The sequence below is a fragment of the Engraulis encrasicolus genome, chromosome 14, assembly GCF_034702125.1.
Source record: "Engraulis encrasicolus isolate BLACKSEA-1 chromosome 14, IST_EnEncr_1.0, whole genome shotgun sequence".
NCBI classification, from domain to species: domain Eukaryota; kingdom Metazoa; phylum Chordata; class Actinopteri; order Clupeiformes; family Engraulidae; genus Engraulis; species Engraulis encrasicolus.
In genome coordinates this window covers 42,483,179-42,507,890 of record NC_085870.1, presented here as the reverse complement: position 1 = coordinate 42,507,890, position 24,712 = coordinate 42,483,179, and the positions used below count along the sequence as shown (strand labels likewise).

The window sequence follows — 24,712 nt, the reverse complement described above, 5'->3', positions numbered from 1 at the left end:
CCCACACAATGAGACCAATGTACATAGACTGAGGTATTCTTGTTGATTATCTATGGATCAGTCTAACACTAAGTGTAAATTGTAAGTCTAACTGTGTGTGTGTGTGCGTGTGCGTGTGTGTGTCTGTGTGTGTGTGTGTGTGTGTGTGTGTGTGTGTGTGCGCGTCCGTGCATGCATGTTCCTGTACATGTGTGTGTGTTAAGTTTAAGTGCAGTAGGTCTGCTATTTCCTCCTACCTGTAATACAGCAGCTCCATCTCCAGCTGCTGGACGTGCTGCTGCAGCACGGGCACGCGTCTGGCTTTGGCCTCCAGCTCCTTGACCTTGGCCAGGCCGGTGATGACCGCCTGCCGGGCCTCCTCCACCTTCTTCCGCATTTCCTGCTGCTCCCTCTTCAGCGTCCTGTTGCACTCCTCCAGCAGGCCGGCGGCCTCGCGGGAGCGCGACAGCTCCTTCTCCAGCTTCTGGTTGAAGAGCATGGCCTCCTCCACCTGGGCGTCCCGCGAGCTGCGCAGAAGCTCCATCTCCCGCTGCAGGTAGCTCTGCAGGTTCCTGGGGCTGGTGCTGGACATGGAGATGGAGCTGGAGCTGGAGGTGGCTGTGGCGGACCTCTGGGCCACTAGCTTCTGATGGGCGACGAAACACCCTGATTCAGGCCTGTGCTTCGCATGACTCTTCCACAGACCGACCTGATACAGAGCGATGCAAGGAGGAGAACGACTTGTTTTTATTATAATGTTTATAATAAACATGTTGTTTGCTACATATTTTGGAAAAAGAATAGCAATGCAATTCCATTTCCTTGCCAAGATCGCTCTTGTAGCTGTAATGTGCCCATCTGAGTCAACAACAGACTTGTGAAAGAAAATAATAACTACAACAGTAGACATTACAGCTGCCTCGTGTAGCCTTCAACTGCACTCTTTAGAGTTGACCTGGACGAATGAGAATCCTTACAGAGAAAATCCTCATTATTTACTTCATGAATTATTAACTTCACATTTGTTTGCTTTGTCGTGTTATAGATGGGGGGTTGGTTATAAATAGGGCTCTAAATTAAAACCAGTCAATCGGCCAAATGCTTGTGAAATTTCAGTTTAAGTGGTAGAAAAGACCAAACTTACCAGCCACTCTCCCTCATTAGTGAGTGTGTGTTTGGCTAGTAAGATTCATTTACCAGCCATTTTGGCTAGTGATGAAAAAAGTTTATTTAGAGCCCTGATTATAAATCACAGAAAAGCAGACCACCTGAACAGACGCACCACCCCCATACCAACGCCATATCCCCCACATAGGACCAGCCATAGACTAGCAGTGTCTGAGGTGGTGAGAGGAAAATGGGCTGATTACACAGGGCCCCAGTGGCAGTAGGGGGTCCGAGCAAGCCAGATGCATGAGAAATATAGAAGGGGGGCGGGTGATACAAAGAGACCGCTTGTGCGTAATAGTGCACAGAGCTTCGCGATAGTAGCCTACTGCAATCATAGCCGGTGCACAGAAAGAAAACAATGTACACTGCACTGCACATTAGGAAAGGATACCCCAGCAATAAACGTGCTATGGTGTAGTACAGTATTTGTCTAGACTCTTTTCTCAACATCTTGGTGTTTTTTTTTACCTGCAGAGCCAGCGAGCGAGCATCGCTGCTTTGCAGAGCAGCGCGCATGTCCTCCACCAGCTCTCTCAAACTTGCGTTTTCTTCCTCGAGTTTGGCTACTCTGTCCTCAGCCTCCTCCAGCGCCACAATCTCTTCGTAACATTCCCTAGTGCAAGCGCCTTGTTTGCACATGGCAGCGCGGCGGTTCAAAGCCGGCGACGAGCCCCTGCTCCCTCTCCCATTGATGCCCGTGGACAGCGACCTCTCTCTCCGCCGTAAGGGGCTCCGTAGACGGATCTGCGTTTCAATGTGCTCGCTGTCTTTACCCACCAGCAGCCGTCCATTCTCGTACTGGCAGCCTGCTTTAGTGCTAAAATATCCACACAGCTTTGCGTGAAACTGTCTAAAAGTCAATTCCTTGGGTAGATTATCCAATAATCCTGCGCACTCTTCCAAGTCCGTGTCTTTAAGTCCCAAAATTTCACACAATACCTGAAAGTCCTCTACGGGAATTTTGCCATCCCCCTGACAGTCCATATGATGAAAAATCTCTTGCAAATACTGGTCTAACCCTGTAGCCAGAACAATAATTTCATTCTCCACTCCACGATCCAAACCATAGTGGTACGCCAAAGTGCTTACTATCCATTGTGTTCTTCGCGCTGGTCGTCTGTATGGATCATACGCATCTAGTTTTTCCATCATTCTTACAAATTAACGCACATTTACGACACATACATATCGGGTATAGTGAATAGAACAAGGCTTCAAAGTCTGCAAGCCGTGCGCTCATGTCCCCTACGTACGCTGTTGTTAGGTGCTCTACCGCTGAATGCTGTGTGGTTATGCTACTCTCATTTGAAAAGTGCTGCTCGGGGCGTTTCTGCCCACACAAGCGGAGGAGGGGTGAAGAAAAAGAGTGCAAGATTTAGTTACATGTAGACTAACCGAATTTTGAATTTCTTGGGCAGAGGGCTTTGCCTTTCATTGTTTGTTTGGGACTGTGTTGGATAGGCCCTATGAAACCTGTCTGTCACAATGATTTGGTGCTTTAATATAATGGCAGTCTATAAAGACATTAAAGATGATGCATGCTCACTGCCAGTAGAGTTTTGGGCAACTTTTCCTTCTATGAAATATTGTCTTTTTGTACGTCTTAATTAAGTCTGTGCAGGAAAATTATTATAGCCTAACAGCACCCTCTTTTACTTAGTTACAATGTAGACTACCCTTCTGTTGTCTAGGCAACATGATGCATTCGACACACTACAATGGACGTTCGCAGAAACCAACTCTTTTGGAATGTTGTCATTTCAGAATCCCCACGCTTTGGAAGTCTGTGTTGAAGGCTCTTGCAGCAACCTTTTTGGCGCTAAATTTCGCGGTGGATAACATAAGAAAATGCAATTACCTGTTAGACGCATGTGTCTGATGTAGCGCCTTATGCTTTGCCGAGTCAATGTGCCCATCAGGAGAGACGACACCTTCGTTCAGTAACGAAGATTTTTGGGCGCAAGAGGTGAGTGCGCTTCTTTGCGTTCAGGTGCCCAGCACTGTTAAGTTTTGCCTAAGTTTTTGAAAACTCTTTAAAGATTGGTCTTTTTAGAACTTGCTAGATCGCATATCTTTCCAGACAGTACAGATATAAGCTTCTCTATTTCTTAGTAGCCTTAGGCAGGTCTATTTATGACACACTGTTTTAGATAAGATTTCACTCTCATTTGAATGCATAGTAGAGATATCCCCAACCTGAAGTGTTAGTGACAGCAAATTATGCACAGCCACAGATAGCAAACATATTTGTTTTCATTTTGTTCTGACCTTACGGGGAGGCCAGAACCTTGCCATCCAAGGCCCACATCTGACCCCAGGGCCTCCATTTTAACAGCCCTGGGCTACTGATTAGGGGGCAGTTCCCAGAATCCAAAAACTTATTTCACTGCTTTTCACCCCTGTCTATGGGCTACTATACACTTTTCATAATTGTTTCTCTTTCAGAACATGCTATAAAAATGGAAAGTGATGACATAGACTCGTGTATCATGGACTCCGAAAGCTTCAATGAACAGCCAGAGTGCACAGATGAGAACATGGATGAAAGTGAAACTCTAGAGCCTATCCCTGACGAAGCCGAGACTGACGCTGAGTTCGAGATAGAACCACAAGAGTGCAGTTCACTTTCCTCCGAAGAAGAAAGCTGTGAGGTGGCCCTCACTGTCAGTATTGCATTGGCCATTCCCAATGGTAAGTAGCTGTCAACCTCATAATCCACCACTCCTTACATCAGTGATGGGAAAACTGGATTCATTACAAATAGGGCTGTAATTATACACCCAACTCATGATTCGGCTTGTATCACGATCTTTGACCTATGGTTCGATACACCCACGATTTTTTCGATGTATCTTAAGATTTGATTTGAAGCTTAGAAATGTAATGGAGGCCAACTAGCAGAGTGTGGCATGTAACGTTACGTTAGTAAACCTCCCTCCCGAAGCCATACCGTATCGGTAGTGCTGAGCTATGACTGGTGCTTTAGCTCAGCGGTATCGTGCTGTGCCTACCATTCCCGAACTGGAGCTTTGACTAGGAGGTGGCGAGTTTGAGACTGGAGGGGCGGTCTGCGCAGGAACACCTCATTTACACTGGTGACGTGACCAGGATGGGAGTGAGGTTTTGGGGGGTGAGTGTAACGGAGGCCCACTAGCAGAGTGTGGCGTGGAACATTAGTAAAAAAAGCTTTGCACACTCCTTTGGATTTTTTCTACTTTAAGTTCTTTTTTTCCCTTCTTATTTATTCACTGGCATGATGACGTTTTGACCTTGCAGTCTTCCTCAGATTCCAAGACAGTAAGGTCGAAACGCCATCATACCAGTGGATGAATAAAAAAGAAGAACTTAAAGAAGAAAAATCCAAAGGAGAGTGCGAACCTCTTAAAAAAAGTCACTTTTTTGTCCAGCACCAGGGATTGTGCCCAAGTAAATATATAAGTGCAACGTTAGTAAACCTCCCTCTCGAAGCCAAACAGTATCGGTAGTATAGCGCTGAGCTTTCGGACTGGTCCTTTAGCTCGGCGCTCGACGGTATCATGCTGTGCCTCCCATGCCCGAACTGGAGCGTTGACTAGGAGTGCGAGACCCGAGGAGCGGACTGTGCAGGAACACCTCAGTTACAGAAGCACACTATCACAGCATATCATGTGGTTGTTTTCTGGACTGAAGGGTTACGGAGGGAAATATCATCATACTGCGTTCCTGCATCGGGATACAGCATTGTGACTCTGCGTATAGCTTCTCGGTTCAACACAATATTGTTACAGCCCTAATTACAAACCACTACCACATATTCCAAAGGACCTGGTTTTACTTGTCCAGTACAACCAGGTGATTGCTTGGTTGAATTGGACCGGTAAAACCAGCTCCTTTTGAAAATGTGGCACTGGATGAATCTATTTTGGCCCAACTCTGCCTTACATCATTAAAATAAGATAAAGGCAAATACTGCATACAAATGTGCTTGTCCCAACAGCAGCAAGAGATGATGACTCAGTGACAGTGAATGTGAATGACACAGACAAGACAAAGAAGAAACAAAAGAAAGTCATCTGCCCAAACACAGTGGTGGAGGCCCCAAAAGCACAGGGCTATTATCACATCGAGTACAATCTCCTTCCACATGACCCCGAGCCAACTAAAGTCGATCTTGTCATGTTCGGGTTGGCTGCCAAGCTCTACAAGGGCAATAGAGCAAAAGTAAGTATCACAATGGCAACGAATGCTGATTTGTATTCCACATTTGGTGACTTTATATGGCACTTTGTCTGAAGTAGGACTACAGATTAGCATCCTCGTGTCATGAATACAAGTCTGTTCAAGGCATCGTGGTGAAAGGTGAGGCTATACTGTACGTCAGGGCTGGACTGGCCATCTGGCATAACGGGCATTTCCCGGTGGGGAGGGTGTAGGGCCCACCGTGGCGGTGAGTCAGTTCTGCACCACTAATTGTGAGGGGGCCCCTTTAAGCCAAAAGTGCCCGGGCCCTATTTCTCCCCCAGTTCAGCCCTGCTGTACATAAAATATTCACAGAGTTGCGGGATACCCTGTCAGGCAAATAGGGGTAGTGTGACACATAATCATCCCTGTCTGTAGTTTGAGCTTGTTGTTTACATCATCCATTTGAAAACAGTTCTTGGGTCATGGCACAATTATGTACTTCATGCTCAAGCAGTTTGGAGTAATCACTTGACACAAACACATGTTTTGGAAGAGGTCATGTCTGAGAGACAAAGACTGCTTGTGTAGCTTCGAGCTAGACTGTGAAACCCTTAACCCAAAATATAGACACACTCTTCAGGTGCTCTTGTTAGTGCAATAGTGTACAGTTCATTGCTGAATTCAGCTGAAAGTAAGTTTTAACCTAAAAAGAAAAGAAACAAAAACTTTTGTAGGTGTTTGTAGGTTTTGTATTAAACCATATAGTATACCATATGACACTAATTTATTTCTGAAGAGCATGCATTCTGATGTGACAGTATTCCATTGATAGTGACGGATGAAAATGGAATGGACAGTAAGCTTCCGTTAAGTTCCAGCAGAGAGAGTAGAGAGAGAGAGGTTCCATTGGCCCATTGTTTCCGGGTTCTATTATTGCAAGGGGGATGGGGGGGGAGGGATCCCCCTTTAGGCAGACCTAGGCAGACCTAAGGACTGTTCTATTCAATGCTAGGAGCATTATGACACGCCCCTTTAGGCAGACCAGAACCTGGTCATGTTAGGTGCCCATAGCAACCTATTACAATGGCATATCTCTATATACTTAAAGAATCTCTGGTTCCAGGCTTCCAACTCTCCTAGTCCTGATTGAGGAGTTGATATAAATCATAAATCATCATAAAACATCTGATATGGCCTGATGATCCCCTCGTGTCTATCTCTCTCTCATTTTCAGTTATTCCTTGTACTGCAATTTTTTATTTTTTTTAAAATGTGGCATAATCTTTTTTGAATGACCTCTTGATTTATCCTCATGTAGGTGTTAAAGCCATGGGTAGAGGATGACAAAACTTGGTTGACCTGGTCTCAGGTCGTCCGTCTCAAAGCAACCAAAGACATGCTCATCAAACTACTCCGCCACAAGGTCACCTTCCGGGTGTGGGACACTAAGGACCACGTCTCTGCCACAGCCAAACATGACAGACCGAAAGCATTCAGACTGCCCACAGACAAATCCGACAGTCCAGAACTATTTAGTATGTGACCCAATATGATGGACTATTGACAAGTGTTTGACAGAAAAAGTATCATATGCTACTGGTGACACATACACAGAAACACAAACACACACACATGCACATGCACACACATAAACACACACACACGTTTGAATGATGGAAAATACTTTTTTGAACACATAATAGTGTTCCCTATGGTTCACAGCTGCCCTTTCATTCTAAGTTCAACAAGCACTCACACATTGGAATCATACATTGACCCTTTGACCAGAGGAGGAAAGAGTACAAAATAATTATACTCAAGTAAAAGTATCTTTTCTTTTTCCTAAATCATATAATCAAATAAAATTATCTAAAAATCTCTCAAGTAGAAGTAAAAAGTACTTCACTTAAAACGTAATGTCTTATAGACATGAAAACGGTAACACTTCCAAATAAGGGGCCATAATTAACAGTAAAGTAGCTACAACCTAATACTTAAGTAAGGGTTAATAATCATTACTTAATGGCACATTAGACACATATTAATTGTTATTAATGCATATGTTGAACATTAGTAAGCAGTTACTTAACTATTAGATAACTATTACCTTGTGTTACAAGTTAATAGCATATTATTATTTAACTAATAGATAATTAAGGGCACAGTTAATAGTTAAGTAGCTATCAGGTCATACTTAACTAAGGACCAAAATTAACACTTACATAATACAAAAGTAAGGCATAACTAATGGTTAATTAATACTTAAATATTGGGTTTTGGGACCCTTATATTAGAGTTGGCTGAGGGTAACTAATGGTTAATTAATAGATAGATATTGTTGTTTGGGACCCTTATATTAGAGTTGGCTGCGGATAACTAATGGTTAATTAATCGATAGATATTGGTGTTTGGGACCCTTATAATAGAGTTGGCTGAGCATACCTAATAGTTAATTAATTAATATACTGTGACATCTAGTTTTCAGTCGTTCAAATCACTGTAATAGTGGCAACAGGTGCCATTATATAGCAAGGATTAGACGTACACTTCTCAATGATGGTGGGGTGATGAGATGTAATTTTTTCATGTACCACTTATTAGTTTTAATGGTAAAAACCCTGCAATAAATGCAGAACATTATGAAGAGTAATAGTTTTGAAGCGAGACTAAACCGTTCCTGTGTGATAATAAGGTTAATGTTTGAGAATATTAGCTCCAAGAAGAGCAGTGCATGATGGGTACGCAATCTACAGACAACAATATTTCGGTATTATTTAATCATTAGATATGTCTTGCTTTTGTATTAAGTAAGTGTTAATTAAGGTCTTTAGTTAAGTATGACCTAATAGCTACTTAACTATTAACTGTACCTAATCTAATGATTAAATAATACCGAAATATTGTTGTCTGTAGATTGCGTACCCATCATGCACTGCACTTCTTGGAGCTAATATTCTCAAACATTAACTTAATTATCACAAAGGAATGGTTTAGTTTTGCTTCAAAACTATGACTCTTCATAATGTTCTGCATTTATTGTAGGGTTTTTACCATTAAAATTAGTAAATGGTACATTAAAAAATTACATCTCATCACCCCACCATCATTGAGAAGTGTACGTCCAATCCTTGCTATATAATCGCTCCTGTTGCAACTATTACAGTAATTTGAACGAGTGAAAACTAGATGTCACAGTAGATTAATTAATTAACTATTAGGTATGCTCAGCCAACTCTATTATAAGGGTCCCAAACACCAATATCTATCGATTAGATAACCATTAGTTATCCGCAGCCAACTCTAATATAAGGGTCCCAAACAACAATATCTATCTATTAATTAACCATTGGTTATCCTCAGCCAACTCTAATATAAGGGTCCCAAAACTCAATATTTAAGTATTAATTAACCATTAGTTATGCCTTACTTTTGTATTAAGTAAGTGTTAATTTTGGTCCTTAGTTAAGTATGACCTGATAGCTACTTAACTATTAACAGTGTCCTTACTTATCTATTAGTTAAATAATAATATGCTATTAACTTGTAACACAAGGTAATAGTTATCTAATAGTTAAGTAACTGCTTGCTAATGCATTAATAACAATTAATATGTGTCTAATGTGGCATTAAGTAACGATTATTAACCCTTACTTAAGTATTAGGTTGTAACTACTTTACTGTTAATTATGGCCCCTCATTTGGAAGTGTTACCATGAAAACTTCTAAGTACGTACTATACACGTCTGATACTTTTGATCAAAGGGACCAAACTGGAATGAAGTACGGTATGTTTTGTCTACAGATTGTAGGAAGATGGTCCTTAGGATGAGAAATAATTATGGTAAGGAGGGTTGTAAAGGAAGAGCCCAAACCCGAAAACAGTCTGTAGTACCCACTGACATGAGGACATTTCCAGATATCACGAAAGGTAGGCATTACCAGGTTTACTGTGCAATGGCATACGTTTCAATTTCAGAAGAATGTTCTTAGATGATGTCCAATTCAATAGACCTCTTTATTTTTTCTGTGTCTGCTCACAGTGGAGCCAAAGCTGTCCAATGCAGATATGTCAGCCCATGAGAAACAGAGTTCGGCCACCGCAATTATACAGTGAGTGCAAGGTTGGATACTCTGTGAAGAGAGATAGTAGGCCTACTGATATTCTTGATAAGCAGAGTTGTATAAAGTATAAGTATAAGTACTCTTACAGATGTAATTACAACACTAGTAGCATGATACTACAAAGTTGAAAGCATGTAATATCACACTACTAGTGTTGTAAGAGTACTTCTACTTATACTATATAATACAACTCTTTTGATAAGTACTTAAAAGCCAAACATTCCTTAAGTCTAAGTCTCAGTCTAAATGAATTTATACGTGTGTAAATGTGTTGCCTTTTTTTTCCCCAGACCTGCAGATCAGGGCAGGGACCAGGACTCCCCAACAGCGGAGTTAAGATGGCCTCAGGAGTCAGACCGCTCCTCTTCCAGGGTGTCAGGCCCAAGAGAGAGAGACAGAGCCACATCAAACATGTGTTGTATGTTACGGCCTGTACATTTCTAGCACTACTCTTTGTAGCACTGAACAATGGTGACATTTTATATTGCCAAACTGTGTATTGACGTCTAATAGTATTGTGATTTGTTGAGAGACTTTCCATTTTTCTTTTGAAACCTTTATGACATATTTAATTACTATAGAGAAAAGAACGCCATTTCATCTTGCTACTCTTTACCTCTCCCCTGTGTATTTTTAAAAAAAGTTAGCAAGAAGTTTCATCAAAGACGACACACCGCTATCACCAGGACCTCCCTGGCCCACACCCTGGCCCACACCGACTATGTGAAGAAGAATGGAGTTGCCTCAGCAGAGCTCAGCTTCATTTATCTCCTTGCAGGTAAGCAAGTTGCAACCCCCACCAACATCAATGCAACATTTCTAACCTACTACTTCAATAACTTTGATGTACTTCAAACAAATGGCTGAATAGCCTTTTGTACTTACAGTCAAAGACATAGTCCTATTCATAGCTATAGAGAACTTGTTGAGGCAGGGTCTGTTATGCCTGGCACTACATTTTTTTTAAATATATATAAGATTTATGTTTCTGACAGTGACACAGTGACATGTAAAATAGATCTTAAATTTATACACAATACACCTTATACACAATACAATTTTTAATAGGCCTCCTGTTTTTTACAGGGGGTGAAATAATACACAAAGTGATTGCTACTTCATATACAATTTTAGCATTTCTCAGGAAATTACAAAACATCCCAAGACCCAAAAGATGCAAACAGTCAGTTATTACAGGCGCCTTTTGGGGTTTGGAAGCAGGGCCCAGAGCAGGACACGGTCTTAATCCTTGTCCAGGAAATCAGGCCATAGTATACATATTTCACTACACGGAGGGGAAGTGTTTATGTAATGTGGTGGGAACGCCATGTTTCGAACTGGGCCCTGTTTTTGATGTAAGTGCTCCCTGGAGTTCGGTAGGAGGGTGTGGTGTGGTCATAGCAGCAGCAGCAGCCCCTGCTATAGGAACTACTGCACACAGCAGCGGAGGTCTCTAATTGGCTATTGGATAGCACCGGCGCAAAAACCGTCCAACCGGCACTCTCTGCTTTTGATGTGTTCCTGCCTAAAGGAATGGTGGGGCAGCCTTGATGATGGGCTTCGACTGTGGGGGGAAATCTTTTTTACTTTGGGTTTATGTGGGAGTCCTTGAGCGTAACACAACAGTGTAGGCTAACACGAGAGTGTCCCGCTAGGAAGCCACATTTCGCTGGGCCAAGGGCCATTACCTCCTCTGGGGTATTATTATTTCAACTTTTGCAATGGGCTGTGTGTGGAGGGAGTGTCGCAAAAAGGAATTCAGGCAAACATCTTCGTGGAGGTCCTTGACTGTATAAGAGAAGGGGAAGAACGCAGGTCAAGGACTCTGGTTGTTGTTTAAGTTACATGAGGATCACTGGTGTAGGTGTGTCTTTGTTGAGCAGGGGGGAAACAAGGTCTGTCACTATGATCTTACCTAGGTATGACTAAGGTTATCAGTCCGTTAAATATTTACACATTGAAAGAGAGAAAGAGAAACTTGGAGAGAGAGAAAGAATATGAGAGAGAGAGAGAAAGAGCTAGAGAAAGAGAGACAGAGAGAGACAAAGCGAAGACTGGTATACCACAAATATGTCAGTGGAGGTCATCATTTGTTTTTATAGCAAAACCGAACTACATCGAAAGGAAAGTTGATGCTTGAGTAAACATTTGTCAAATTCATACATTGTGTACAATGTGTGTGTGTGTGTGTGTGTGTGCGTGTGCGTGTGCGTGTGCGTGTGCGTGTGTGTGTGTGTGTGTGTGTGTGTGTGTTTGTGTGTGTGTGTGTGTGCGTGTGTGAATGCGTGCATGCAGGTGTGTGTGTGTGTGTGTGTGTGTGTGTGTGTGTGTGCGTGCGTGCGTGCATGCTTGATTGTGTGTTTGTGTTAATGATGAATTATCTGCTCTCCCAGGGGAGATGTCTCTGACCGGTTCCATGGCCAGCCGCTCTAGAGGTGTACTGCAGGGCATGTGTAACCTGTCACTGGACAGGCCTCTGATCTCAGGAGAGATGAAGACAGCACTGAATCCACTGGTCATAACCATACACTCAGCCACACATCTCCCCTCCACTCCTGTGTCTCTACATGAACTAGAGGTATTCATACAGCCAAATTCATCAATTCAGTACCATTGTGTATAGCAGACGAATCACAGCTATAAGTAAACAATAACCAACAAATAAATAGAGTTGCAGCCTCTTACGGCAGATGGGGTCGCCGGTGGGCCTATTCACTATTTGCTGAAAATACTCAACTACATCATAACAACATTGCTATGACAGTACAGAGAGCCTTAAGTAACGGATTAAGACATAGTCATTACAATTTTGGTGACAGTAAGGTTATAACATAGGCTCTGCGCTAAGGGGTTAATTGTCTAGTTAATCATTCTCAGAGAAAGAGATCCAACAATTGTGGACCACATTACAGTTTTTTTCAATTGTTAACAAGCTTTTGTCCAAACCTCAGCGACATTTGCAAAACTCTTAATACAGTTAGCACACCAAGGGCTTTCCATTGCCATACAGTTGACACATTACATGCCTTTTTCACACAATTAGCAGTCAATGAATGCATTTCTTTGTGTATATTTAACAGTGTGTGCTTTTGAGAAGAAAATGAACAGTTTGGCCAATTGTGCTTGGTAGGTGGTAGTCTGTGTGAAGAGTTTAGAAAAAGTATCCAAAGTATGGGTATGCGCTTGTTAGCAATTGAAAAAAACTATAACGGGCTGCTTTACGTATACTGTATGAGCATGTTGTTGAAAATGACATCTACTGTCATGTGCTCCGCAGGACAATTGTGAGCCCGTGTACTGCCGATACAAGTTCCACAACATGAAGCCGCACAGAACCAAGGGCTACGAGCACAGCAGCAGCATATACTTCAAGGACGTGAACGTCATCTTCGCAGGCCTGATCAGACCGGGCGAGCTCGTCGAATACCTCCAGGGCCCACCGCTGCAGATCGAAGTCCACGACCGTGACATGCACGGGGACAGAACGCTCCCAAAGTCCTTCGATGTCTTTGGCCGGACGCCTCAGGATGGCTTCATGAGCAGCGTGGCTCAGATCAGCAGCAAAGCCATCACCCACAATCCCTTTGAGAGCGCAAAGCCACAGCACCCGCACGGCGTGGCCCGGCTGAGCTTCGCCGAGCTCCTAAATGGCCAGCGTTTCCTCAGGTACAACCTCCCCATCTGTGGCTCGCCCTCTGTGCAGTTCCTGGGTCGGGACAAGACACTCTTTGAGCGGAAGATGCTGGATCCGCGCAACAACAGCAGCAACAGCGATTACGGCGATGCGTCAGACGTCATGCCTGTGGGGCACTACCTTCAGTCTAACTCGCATCTCAAAGTGCAGGTGGAGATAGCCTGCCCGTTGAACACGGCCACCACCACTGAGGCGGAATGCCCCTTCAGTCGCATCGTGTTCATCATGAAAAACGACGACGGGAACGGCGAGGCGTTGACCAGACTACGCGCCGAGATTGTGCGTGTGAATTCAGCGGCCCTCCAGGTGAAGTCCAAAATAGAGGAGGTAAAACAGAGGGCGCTGACGTTTCGCAAAGTGAGCACAGAGGAGGTGGAAAGCAGAAAGCTGGACTTCCTTACTGGCTTTCATTTGCTGGACAAGAACATGCATCTCTTTGTTATTGAAGGACTGAGAGCTGGGGCTGTGAAAGGACTTTGGAATATGCCTCTAGCAAAGTAAGGATGTGCTTCATCAGCTGGCTTTTACATTCATTTAGCTTCCAACTTATTTAGCTTGTTAGTAGCCTCTTTGAGCAGATGGGGTCGCCGGCGGGCCTATTCACTATTTGCTGGAAATACTCAACTACATCATAACAACATTGCTATGACATTACTGAGAGCCTTAAGTAACAGATTAAAACATAGCCATTACAATTTTGGTGACAGTAAGGTTATAACATAGGCTCTGCGCTAAAGGGTTAAGGTTTGTCTTCAGCAGGGAAATCTAATCATATGTGGTTGTTGCAGGTCAGACGGGGTCGACAAGCCGCAGATAACCATAATGTACAATTCAGCGCTGGGCTTCTCCAAGCGTTTGTACGACTGTCTGGACGTGGGCTTCTGCCCCATCCACCTCCACGAGCCCCTGCAGGACATCATGAGAAGGCCACTGCTGTACGTCAGGGACATGGTCCCACACCTCTGCTTCCAGGGCCTATCACGGTAATGTCACACATTATATTACATTGCATTACACTTGGCAGATGCTTTTTAAAAGTGTTTTTTGGGCTTTTAGGACCTTTGATATGACAGGGCAGTGAGAGGGTTGACAGGAAACGAGGCTTGGATACGGTTGGAAAATGACCAAGGTTGGATTGGAACTTGGACCCCCCAAGTGCACACAGAAAAGGGACGGCCCTAGGGGATCGACTGGACAATTGCCTGGGGCGGCACTCACGAGTGTGTGGCACCACCGCTAAAACCCCACCCCTGACAGCATAGCGAAAATCGTGAATTAGCGCAATTCACATGCTATTTCCATGTTATTATACTATTAATACCATGGTATTAATAACATGGTAATAGTGGTGTTTAATGTAAGTGTTTTAGTCAGTTTTTGGGATTTTTTTCAAAAGACTGAAGCCACTACAGGGGAGTGGGGCATCAGAGCGGGCATCACCCGGGCCACAAATCTTTGTAGGATCGCCACTGAATGTTTACAAGGAGTTTGACTCAGGTATACACGTGCTCTCTATACCCTTCCCATTATCGTTACTGATCCATATTTTTTTCTTTTTTTTGGTGTTGTAGCTTAACTCAACTGTGCCAAACAAAGACAATGAAGGAAGTTCTGCGAAACGACCTGCTCCCTACAGCAGACATGGTGCTCAGCATCAGCAAGGAGTTTGGGTCACTGCCTGAGAAAGCACAGAAAGTCCTCAAGGAAATTGTCCGAAGTGCCACGGGCGAGCAAGAGAAATCAAAGGTCCGAGTCCAAAGATCATTCTCACCCCTTGTCAACCACAACAAAGAGTACGAAGAGAGGTTGAAACTTGTAGCTGCCCAAAAACTCCGTGGGGACACCAAAAACTTTGTTCAAGTACGTATGAGTGATTTCTTTACTATGGGTTTGTGACATACACAGGTCCTATCAGTCAGCAGTATTATTGATGGTAGAATTGGTTAATAGACACAGTCATTAAAATTTTGACCCTGCCTTCTGAAATTTGGGTTGTTTGTTAAGAATTGTGTATTTTTTTTACCTTGCACATAGTGCAGTAGTTGTGAGCCTAATAGTTGAGACAACATCCCTTCTCTGGCTGATGTTCATGTCTCTGTTGCTTTGTTGACAGGCCAACAGAGACGAAGTAAGGAGAGCGAGCCTGGAGCTGAACCGACCAAAGACTGTGGTGGTCGTGGCAGAAGTGCCAGAGGGAAAGACGGCTCACAACTACAGCAGCCAGGCCCTCAACTCCACAGAGCAGGCCAAGAAGCTGCTGCGCAAGGAGCTCGCTAAGGTAAATAAATGCTGCAAATGTATGAGCAACAGCACGCAACACTGTTATGTTAGTGGGCTTCTAGTCTAGATGACCACGCTGAGGAACAAACACGGATGCTTTGGACTGTGATGATGGCTGTGTATTTCATCAAGGTGTAGGCTACAATTCTCCACTTCAGGTTGATATTTTGACAACACTAATGTCCACATGTAGTACGACTGCAGATTTCGTGGTTTTTGTCTTTTTGGTTAGGGAACCATGCTGTTCATGTCGTTGTTGTTGTTGTTGTTTGTGTGTGTGTGTGTGTGTGTGTGTGTGTGGGGGGGGTGAGAGGGGGTAAAAAAGGGCCGTCAAGGGGAAAATTGTCCCGGTGGGAAAAGTCTTCCCACTCCGCCCCTGCACGGACACAACCTGCCAGGTGCAGGTCATTGGCTCTAGAATATTCGTTGGTTTACTGATCTTTTCACAATACAGCTCCAGGCCTTTTTATTAGAATACCATGAAAAAGTTGATTTATTTCCATAATTCCATCAATAATGTTAAACTGCCATGGATTGTAGATTCATGGCCCAGTTTTTTAACTATTCCAATCATTATTTTTTTTCTTTTTATATACGTTGGCCTTCCAGCTCAAAAAACCCATGAATTGGGGAATTCGCATTATTAGAATATTGTTATAAAATCACATTTTTCTTCATCAAAATTCGGCTCACATTAAATCAGTTGAAATTTGGTACTTTCTACATGACATGCAATGGTCAATACTTGGTTAGGACATTCTCTGTCTTCATAATGGCCATGATGCGTTTAACATTGAAGTCAATGGCAAAAACAGTGCATGGGAGTTATGGAAGCCCAGATATCCTTGATGCTTTGCTGTCAGCTGTTCTTGTTTGTTGACCTGGTGCCCCACACTTCCCTCTTCAATATACCCGAAGATTTCCATGCCACGTTTTGGTGTTAACTCACCAGTTTAATTCTAACTCAACAGAAATTAAACCCCATTCATTTTCAATGGGGTTTCATTTCTGGTTATTTAGAATTAAACTGGTGAGTTAGCGTCAAAACGTGGCATGGAAATCTACAGGGTATATTGAAGAGTGAAGTGTGGGGTACCAGGTCAACAAACAAGAACAGCTGACAGCAAAGCATCAAGGATATCTGGGCTTCCATAACTCCCATGCACTGTTTTTGCCATTGACTTCAATGTTAAACGCATCATGGCCATTATGAAGACAGAGAATGTCCTAACCAAGTATTGACCATTGCATGTTATGTAGAAAGTACCAAATTTCAACTGATTTAATGTGAGCCGAATTTTGATGAAGAAAAATGTGATTTTATAACAATATTCTAATAATGCGAATTCCCCAATTCATGGGTTTTTTGAGCTGGAAGGCCAACGTATATAAAAAGAAAAAAAAGAATGATTGGAATAGTTAAAAACTGGGCCATGAATCTACAATCCATGACAGTTTAACATTATTGATGGAATTATGGAAATAAATCAACTTTTTCATGGTATTCTAATAAAAAGGCCTGGAGCTGTATTATTAATCCATGCCCGACATTAAATGGAGACTATTGCAAAGACAAAAAAAGGGCTGCAGGATATTCTCATTTAAAATATCATGCAACTTTCCTCAAAAAATCGGATAGGGCTACTGTAAAAGTTTCATAATGCCAAAATAACACTAGCAATGCATTTAAAAAAGAATATTAATCATTACTACCAACATGAATGTAATTTAAGACTATTTCAGAGAGCCTGATTTCTATAAACACACTCCGCAAATGCCAACTGGTGAAAACTAGCAAACAAACTAAGTTTCATGTGCACATGAAGCAGTGATTTTAGTTTTATATGTGCCCAAGCTCATTTGATAGAGACCCAAGAGACAAGAAAATCTCTTCTAACAGATAGAAAAAACTTTATTCTTTCTGAAAACAAGGACGTCTTTCTTGCCAATCCACATTGCAGACAAGCCTAATCATTCAACTTGTTTTAGGCGTCAGTTGAAAAGTCAGCATTCATAATGGTATGAGGCTGCTCATCTAGAGAGATGAAATTATATTAATAGGGTTTAAACAGCAATAGCAGCAACCTCCATTAGGCCTACATTTTGAAGTAAGCCCTTCAAGCATTATCACATAATGATACCAAATTGCATTATCTACTATGTTCCAACAGTGTTGCTCCATCATAAGGTATCCACGAGGTGATAAAGACATGGCCTGCGGGCGGTCCAGATCTGTCAGATTTTAAGCATGACAAAGGAAAACATGATGAAGAAGACACCTACAAGACCAGCTGACAAGAGAGAATACTCTTTTTATATAAAAGCATCTTTTGTAATTAACTGTGAAGTGTCTTACTTTGTCCTGTTTTTACTCTTTTTCAATTTTTACAGCACTGTATTGTCCCTGCCCCAACTTTTTTTGAAGCTCGTTGCATCAAATTTCAAATGAGAATATATTTTCAAAACAATTTTTAATAATTGGTTTATTATTGATATGTTGTTTATGCATCGTTCTTCTACGTTTTTATTTATTTTTAATTCCAAGTGTCCCAACGTTTCCTGATTTGGGGTTATATAAACAAGATCCTAAGTCGGGAAGCAGTAATATTACAGAACAACATACACCCACGCCGCTCGAACCCTAGATACACATTACATGAACCAATAGGCCATACTTAAGATAAAAGAAAAAGACTTGATGTGAAGACTTCATGATAAGTAAATAATGTGTTTTAATTATAGCTTGTTTTGCTCAAGTGTTAAAATGGAAAAAGCACAAAGCATGCACAAAAAAGCACAAAGTATGCAACATGCAACATACAACATATAAAGAAATGTAAAGGTTGCATAATGGACCTTTAAAAAAAAAAAAAAACCCTTGTGAATGAAACCAGTATGTTGTGCAGCTCCTGTTGTAGAGAGTTGATAATAACTTACACATGTAGTCCCCTAGACAGGGAAATAAACCTGTTTATCTTCATTAAGAAAAATCCAATTAGACACTTTGGCATTTAACTTAATAACGACTGTGTATACTGCAGTGTTCCTTCCACAGCCAGCACATCCGCATCCCTAACACCCTGTGCAAATGTTTTTTTGTTGTTCGTTTACCTCCTTGCAGGCTCCTTCCCAGAGGTATACATACAGTCAGGAGTTCCTCTCTGCCATGTTTGAGCCATTCGACGTGGAGTCGGAACGCAAGGCGTCACAGGCCATGTCTTCCCAGGCCCGGCCCAGTCCCATGGGCTTCAGCTTTCCTGGGTTCAGCAGCAGCATCGAGTGTAACGAGCACCCCAAAATGCCAGACGAGCCGCGGATTGAGGAGCTTAGAAAGGTTAGCCTGGCGATGAAATGCATACTCTGGGTTTGCACCATAGGCAAAGTTGCCCTGCCAAGCCCATCAGATTGACTCGCTACACAGAGTCAAAACTAGAGAGAGAGTGTTGTAATTAGAGCAGAGGTGGGGAACCTTTTTTATTCGAGGGGCCACTTCAAATTTTATAAAGTCCTCTAAGGGCCGTACTATGACAGATCAGGATTTCCCCCCTGAACTTTAGGCCTATACTGAATGCGGCCACCTTCACAAAGAGACCCCACCCTCAGTAGGACCCCTGTAAATAAAACTTGATTGTATTGCTAATGTAATTTTTAACATGTCTGTACAAAACATGTCATATTTCATGTGAAACGGAATAACATTAAAATTATGTTGGGGGCCGGATAAGATGGCCTCAAGGGCCATAAACGGCCCTCGAGACATATGTGCCCCCTCCCTGAATTAGAGCATAGGGCCAGAGACAATTCATGGCCCAGTTACAATCATCCCCACGTTGCGAGGCGAAACCAACCTTTTGCCTGGTAGGGTTTGGTGTAGTTTACTAGGCTATAGAAAGGTACCAATATATAGCATTACTGCAGTGTGCAGTTTAGAGGCCATTTGGTATAAGTATGCTGTATGTTTAGGGCTCTGCATGCTGAGGTGACTGAGACAGTTGCTACGTTTACATGAGACATTTAATTCGGAATTAACTGACTTTAATTCTGAATAAAGCTTATTTCCGCTTTGAAAACAGCAATTTTTAGGGATGAAAGGAAAGATCAAAGCAAACTCGACGGAACTATTTAATTCAGAATTATTCATTCGGAATTAAAAACGCCATGTAACCATAGCCACTGTCCAATATTTGGCATTGAACTAGTCAAAATGTAGACCAAGAAACGGCACTCTCATGAAAAAAGAATCTCGACCTGTAGAAAACAGAACACAGCCGCACAAAAAATCTTTTGGATGATGGAAACAACAAAACCGGTTGCCAGGAAGCATTCATATCCTGTGAAGAAATGTAAGTGGGAAATGTGTCTGCCTGCCATTGCAGCATTATGGAAAAGGCTCTGTGGCACTGTTTGGTGGAAGTGTGTGTGTGTGTGTGTGTGTGTGTGTGTGTGTGCGTGTGTGAGTGTGTGAAGGTATATGTAGTTGCCCACCCACACTGGCCATTGCAAACTTCCTGAACTCTGCCAGTGCCCCAGTGGACCAAGGGCAAGGTTACGCACTGGAAGTCAGCAGTGACTTTGTTTGTGTTTAAAAGTCACATGTGGCTTGTTTGGGGTGATGACCAAAGGAAATGAAATTAGAGCAGAGGAAATGTTGCACATTATCCAGGGACTTTTCTTTTTCTTTTTTTTTGGAAAACAAGTTGCCTGAAACTTTCCCTCACTTTAACCAAACCATGAAAAGCCGTTAAGTCCTTAATGTGAAGACACTATTGATTTCAAAACCAAAGAGAGATGGAGAAACCAGAGAGAGCTAGTGCCTTCAAGCCTGTAGGCCCACCCATGCTGCTTGACTGTGATGTGAAAGTGAAGTGAAGTGAAGTGAAAGCCCAACTGGGAAACTCCAACTTCCATTGTCATTGTGACACAGCACACAAGTGTTCACTCACGTTGCACACAATGAAATTGCATTCATGCCTCACCCGTGCAATGGGGCAGTCCCCAATGGCGCCCCAAGGGAGCAGTGCGGCGGGACAGTACCATGCTCAAGGTACCTCAGTCATGGAGGAGGATGGGGGAGAGCACTGGTTAATGCAGCATCGGTGTGCTCAAGACATTCTGGTCAACTTGCTTGTTCATGCTGTAGTTGTGATTATGTTAGAGAAATGGGGTGCCAATGAGACAGGAAAAGCTACACACTTGTATGTCTGGAATAAGTGGTATGATTTGTTGTATTGTAGCTCTGTCCAAGTAAATGTTAAATACATAGAGGAGCACTGATCCCACCTCTGTGCAACGTATGCCAACCAGCAGAGTTTGGCGGTAGAACATTAGTAAACCTCCCTCCCAAAGCCCTACATACAGATGCGGTAGCACTGATCTATTGGCCGACACCTTTAGCTCAGTCATTTTACGCCTGTGCTCCCATGCCAGAGGCTTGCTTGGAGGTTGCTAGTTGGAGCCCCAAATGGCAGACTGTGCAGGATGACTTCAGTTACGCCTGCTACTTTCTGCCCATTTGATCTTAGCCAGAAAAAGGACCATACAAGCAGGGCTGCACTAGGAACACAAAAAAGGCTTTGGCCATATTATTTTGTGTGCCCCTCTTTAAATTGTGGGCCAATCTCTATGCAAATACAAAACCCCATCAGCATTGGTCCCAGGAGACAGTCATACCTCCACCAAGTGCCCTGTATACCAGATTTACAGTCCAAGTCTGTCTACGAGCTTGATGCGCCAGCCCGGCCGTGTGCCCTCTTCTGTGCTGTCAAATAGACGTGACACCATTAGGGTGCTCGGTTTCCCACCGAGACTGGTCAGCGAGAGGCTTGCCATGTTTATAGACATTCCAGTGAGCTTATGCAAGAAGATAGAGTTTTTACTGATGTTTTCCCTACCTGGCGCGAGCCTTTAAAGACCCCCCCGAGCTTAGCTGTGGTATTTAGTTGCACCCAACGTGACACCACTAATGCGGAGAGATTGATGGTTGCTGGGCCACTGAGAGCCATCTCCGTGTCTGCCTTTTTTTGCAGCCCGTATGAATTATCACTTGACTTTGACAGAACAACCTGTTAAATCAACCTGCGTGTAACGGCCAAGGTCACAACATTACACCTGCCCCTGCAGATCAATGTCGCCGTCTTTGAATTCAGTCTCATGTCTGGAAAGGAGTGTGAAATTGATTTTGTCCTTATTTGAAAAAGGCTACCAAGTAGCAGTAAATATAGTAGCTTAGAAAGTAGCTTTCGTTTTCGTTCAGCCTGTAGCTTGGCAGAGGAATGGCCTGCTCCTCCAAACTGTGTGTGGTTAGAGCTCATTGAAGCTGGCGAAGTGATTTTGTGAAGTCATGGTGGGGATCATAAAATTACAAACAATCTCAGGATTGAACAAAACTAATGAGACTCTAAATAGCAAAGCATTTTCAAGGAGTTTTGATCCAGGAAAGTGCACTTTTGATCAGATCTTCTCATTTAGTTTGAACTGTAGATTATTGAACTTCACTCAACAGGTTGTATTTTGAGTATAAGTCATAGGGCTGCTGACAGTGTTGGCCGTGCCTGGTACAAAGTTATCTAGAAGCCCCCCCTGCCCAATATATGCTTGTAAAGAGGACACAGTTCTGGGCCCCGTCTCTTACTGGCCCCTGGACAACTGACCCATTTGTCCCCAGTGTCGGCTTCCCTGAGAAGTCAGTGCATTCAAACCTGCCATCAACTTAAGTGTGTTGTTGAACTTACAGTAGGCTATTTCAAATTGCCTGTTGATGACTGTCCTGTCTATGTCCTTGCTCCAGCCTTGGAGGGAAAACATCCTGCACGGGAACACCTTGAGGCCCACTCTGTCTCGCACCAGATGGCCTTGGGAATGGCGCTCGGAGGATTTCGAGCTGTACTCCAGGCCTCCACCTGTCTTCCAGCCAAAGCCTCCCGTCACCATCCACCTGTCAGGTAAGTGCTCTTGTCAACAGACGGGTGTGGGGGCGTTTGTTTACATGCCCTCCTCATCAGCCGAGAGAGACAGAGTGGTGCCAGAGTGGGACTTTATCTCAACAGGAAGCGTATGAATGTTGAAAGCCATTGTAAGGCTATTTGTTATAATGTCACGCTGTGTAATTACGGCCAGAGGTGGGTGGATTGAGTGTCCAGAGATGAAAAGACCTGGTATGAATTTGCTGGGCCTTTACATGTAACCAAAGTTGGTAGTTTTGACTGACGTTCCAAATACATTAGTCAGATAGTATTTATTGTGAAAAGTCATAATAAAATAAATATATGGTATGGCTCTTCACTTGCTCAAGCTTGATTACCCATCTCTGATAATAGTTTTTACTTTTGTATGAAACTTCTGAGACAGATTTCCTTTCAGCTTTCATTTTCCATGTTTGTTCTTTTAAAGACAATATTCACTCTGTTAGGATTGGACCATTGGATCATTAAGACCCGTAAAATGTGAAAAAGGCATGATCTGACAACTTGTCGGGTAGAATTAAGAATGCTAGATGATGACTCGAGGGCGGGAGCATATGCAGATGTGTCAACTTTACTTGAGCAGTTTTCTGAGTATGTGAGCTCAACTCCAAATTGTTTAAAATAATGCCTTAGGGTGCAATCAACTGGATCAGTAGCTACATTTGTTGTAGAATAGCCATATTCTCGCCTACAATTCCTGTTTTTTTCTTAAAAAAAAAAAAAGAGAATGACACTGATCAACGTTTTAGCCCGAGCCATCTTCGGGGGAATGAAATTCAGTAAGGGTAGTCAAGAGTGCTTCTTTTCTACAACATTAAGACTTGGCTTGATGATCCTACATCATTCACAGGAGACCTTCTGGTGCAAGAGCAGCAAGAGGCGGCCCAGGCACAGTACACCAGGTGGCTGGAGAAGATCCTTCCAGGCAGGCACAGCCCGGACAGCCACAAGATTCCAAGTTTTAAAGCCCACATGAAGAAAGATGGCCTGGACAAACTCAGTCCCATCCTTAAAGACAAGCCCCGGAAGATCACTCTTATCAAAAGAAGAACGTTTTGGGAGGTGAGTGTGGATAGACAACAAGAGCAGTTAACATGTCCAAAGACTTGAATTACACTCACAGCCTTATGAAAGTGACAATCACAAGAACAGAGCCATGCACTGCATCTAAATTATTATTTGCTATAATACTATACTATTTTATGGCCCATATCCGAGCACTTTTCTCCCCAGAACAACTGAATAAAAGCCATGTAATGCATTTCAGGGCTGTTCTTTATGGGGTGTCTGGAACAATGTCCAATGCTGGCGTGTGTCAGATTTAATGATCTAACAAGTAAGAGATGGCGTGTATGGTGCCTGGAAGTGTTCCTAAAAACCTCCTATTTTATCACACCTACAGCGATACATGTAGTAATAATACCTCATCGGTCAGGACAGAAAAGTTGAAGAAGAAAAAAATGGAGCACGATTGTTAGAGAAAACGTGTTTATATCTTCTGTCAAAGTAATGCATACCGGTAGTCCTACACACCACTGCTGCATTCAAGAAAGAACTGGCCATGCCAAATGTAAGGAAAGTTATAAAAAGGGATCAAGCTGTGTGTGTGTGTGTGTGTGTGCGTGCGTGTGTGTGTGTGTGTGTGTGTGTGCGTGCGTGTGTGTGTGTGTAGACTCCTACATCAGTCTCTCCACCACACCTTTCAGAGGTAGCCAATAGAGAGAGGCAGAAAAGGGTCCAACTTGCGCTGCATCAGTCTGATCCCGAAGAAAATACCTCAAGCCACTCCGCTGGCCAATTCAAAAATGATAAGCCTTTCAGGTAAGTCATGGAAACCATTTGGTATTAAAGTTTAACAAAAAAAAAAAAAAAATGTACCATAGCGCAGAAACTATTATCCAATTGAAACATTTTCTTGCAGGTTTTCATGTTTTAACTCATTCAACTCTCACACTGGCAAGTATAGTATGTGCAAGAGCAGCACACAGAAAAAAAACGTGTGTGTGTGTGTGTGTGTGTGTGTGTGTGTTTCAGGGGCTACTGGAGAGCGCATTCGTTCCGGCACAAGAGGACACCTCTGCCATTGAAGGAGGGAGAGCTGGATGTGTTCCGATTCCAGAGTCGTCGTGAGCCAGCCGCAACCATGCCGCGACTGAAGGCCCACGCAGGGCCCACCGTCGGACACATCATAGAGACAAGCACGCACGCCTCTGTAGTCCTGCACGTACATTAACAATAAATATCCACAGTGGCCCTACCCGAGCACAGGCTCAATGCCGGTTTCATTTCCCCATACGGTGAATTACATATAATGCACTTTGGTGGGGTAGTGGCTTGAATTATC

At 43.1% G+C, this 24,712-nt stretch overlaps 2 protein-coding genes across 2 annotated transcripts in view; one reads left to right on the top strand and one right to left on the bottom strand.

Moving 5' to 3' along the window:
- The window catches only part of efcc1 (EF-hand and coiled-coil domain containing 1), a 29,441-nt gene extending 27,022 nt beyond the window's left edge, over nucleotides 1-2,419 (bottom strand). The window contains exons 1-2 of the mRNA XM_063215804.1: nucleotides 1,618-2,419; nucleotides 237-688 (exon numbers count right to left, since the gene is read on the bottom strand). Coding sequence (XP_063071874.1) covers nucleotides 237-688; nucleotides 1,618-2,301 — 1,136 coding nt within the window. The 5' untranslated portion in view covers nucleotides 2,302-2,419. The remainder of the gene's footprint in view (nucleotides 1-236; nucleotides 689-1,617) is intronic.
- A 501-nt stretch (nucleotides 2,420-2,920) lies between these two features.
- cfap92 (cilia and flagella associated protein 92 (putative)) lies at nucleotides 2,921-24,630 on the top strand. The gene is made up of 18 exons (XM_063215802.1): nucleotides 2,921-3,115; nucleotides 3,595-3,840; nucleotides 5,126-5,349; nucleotides 6,629-6,845; nucleotides 9,113-9,238; nucleotides 9,351-9,420; nucleotides 9,723-9,850; nucleotides 10,076-10,210; nucleotides 11,826-12,010; nucleotides 12,710-13,623; nucleotides 13,915-14,109; nucleotides 14,698-14,986; nucleotides 15,240-15,404; nucleotides 18,528-18,740; nucleotides 22,194-22,347; nucleotides 23,219-23,430; nucleotides 24,041-24,189; nucleotides 24,403-24,630. Exons 2-18 carry the CDS (start codon nucleotides 3,609-3,611, stop codon nucleotides 24,599-24,601), a joined length of 3,807 nt encoding a protein of 1,268 aa, XP_063071872.1. The 5' UTR covers nucleotides 2,921-3,115; nucleotides 3,595-3,608; the 3' UTR covers nucleotides 24,602-24,630.
- The last annotated feature ends 82 nt before the right edge of the window (nucleotides 24,631-24,712 follow it).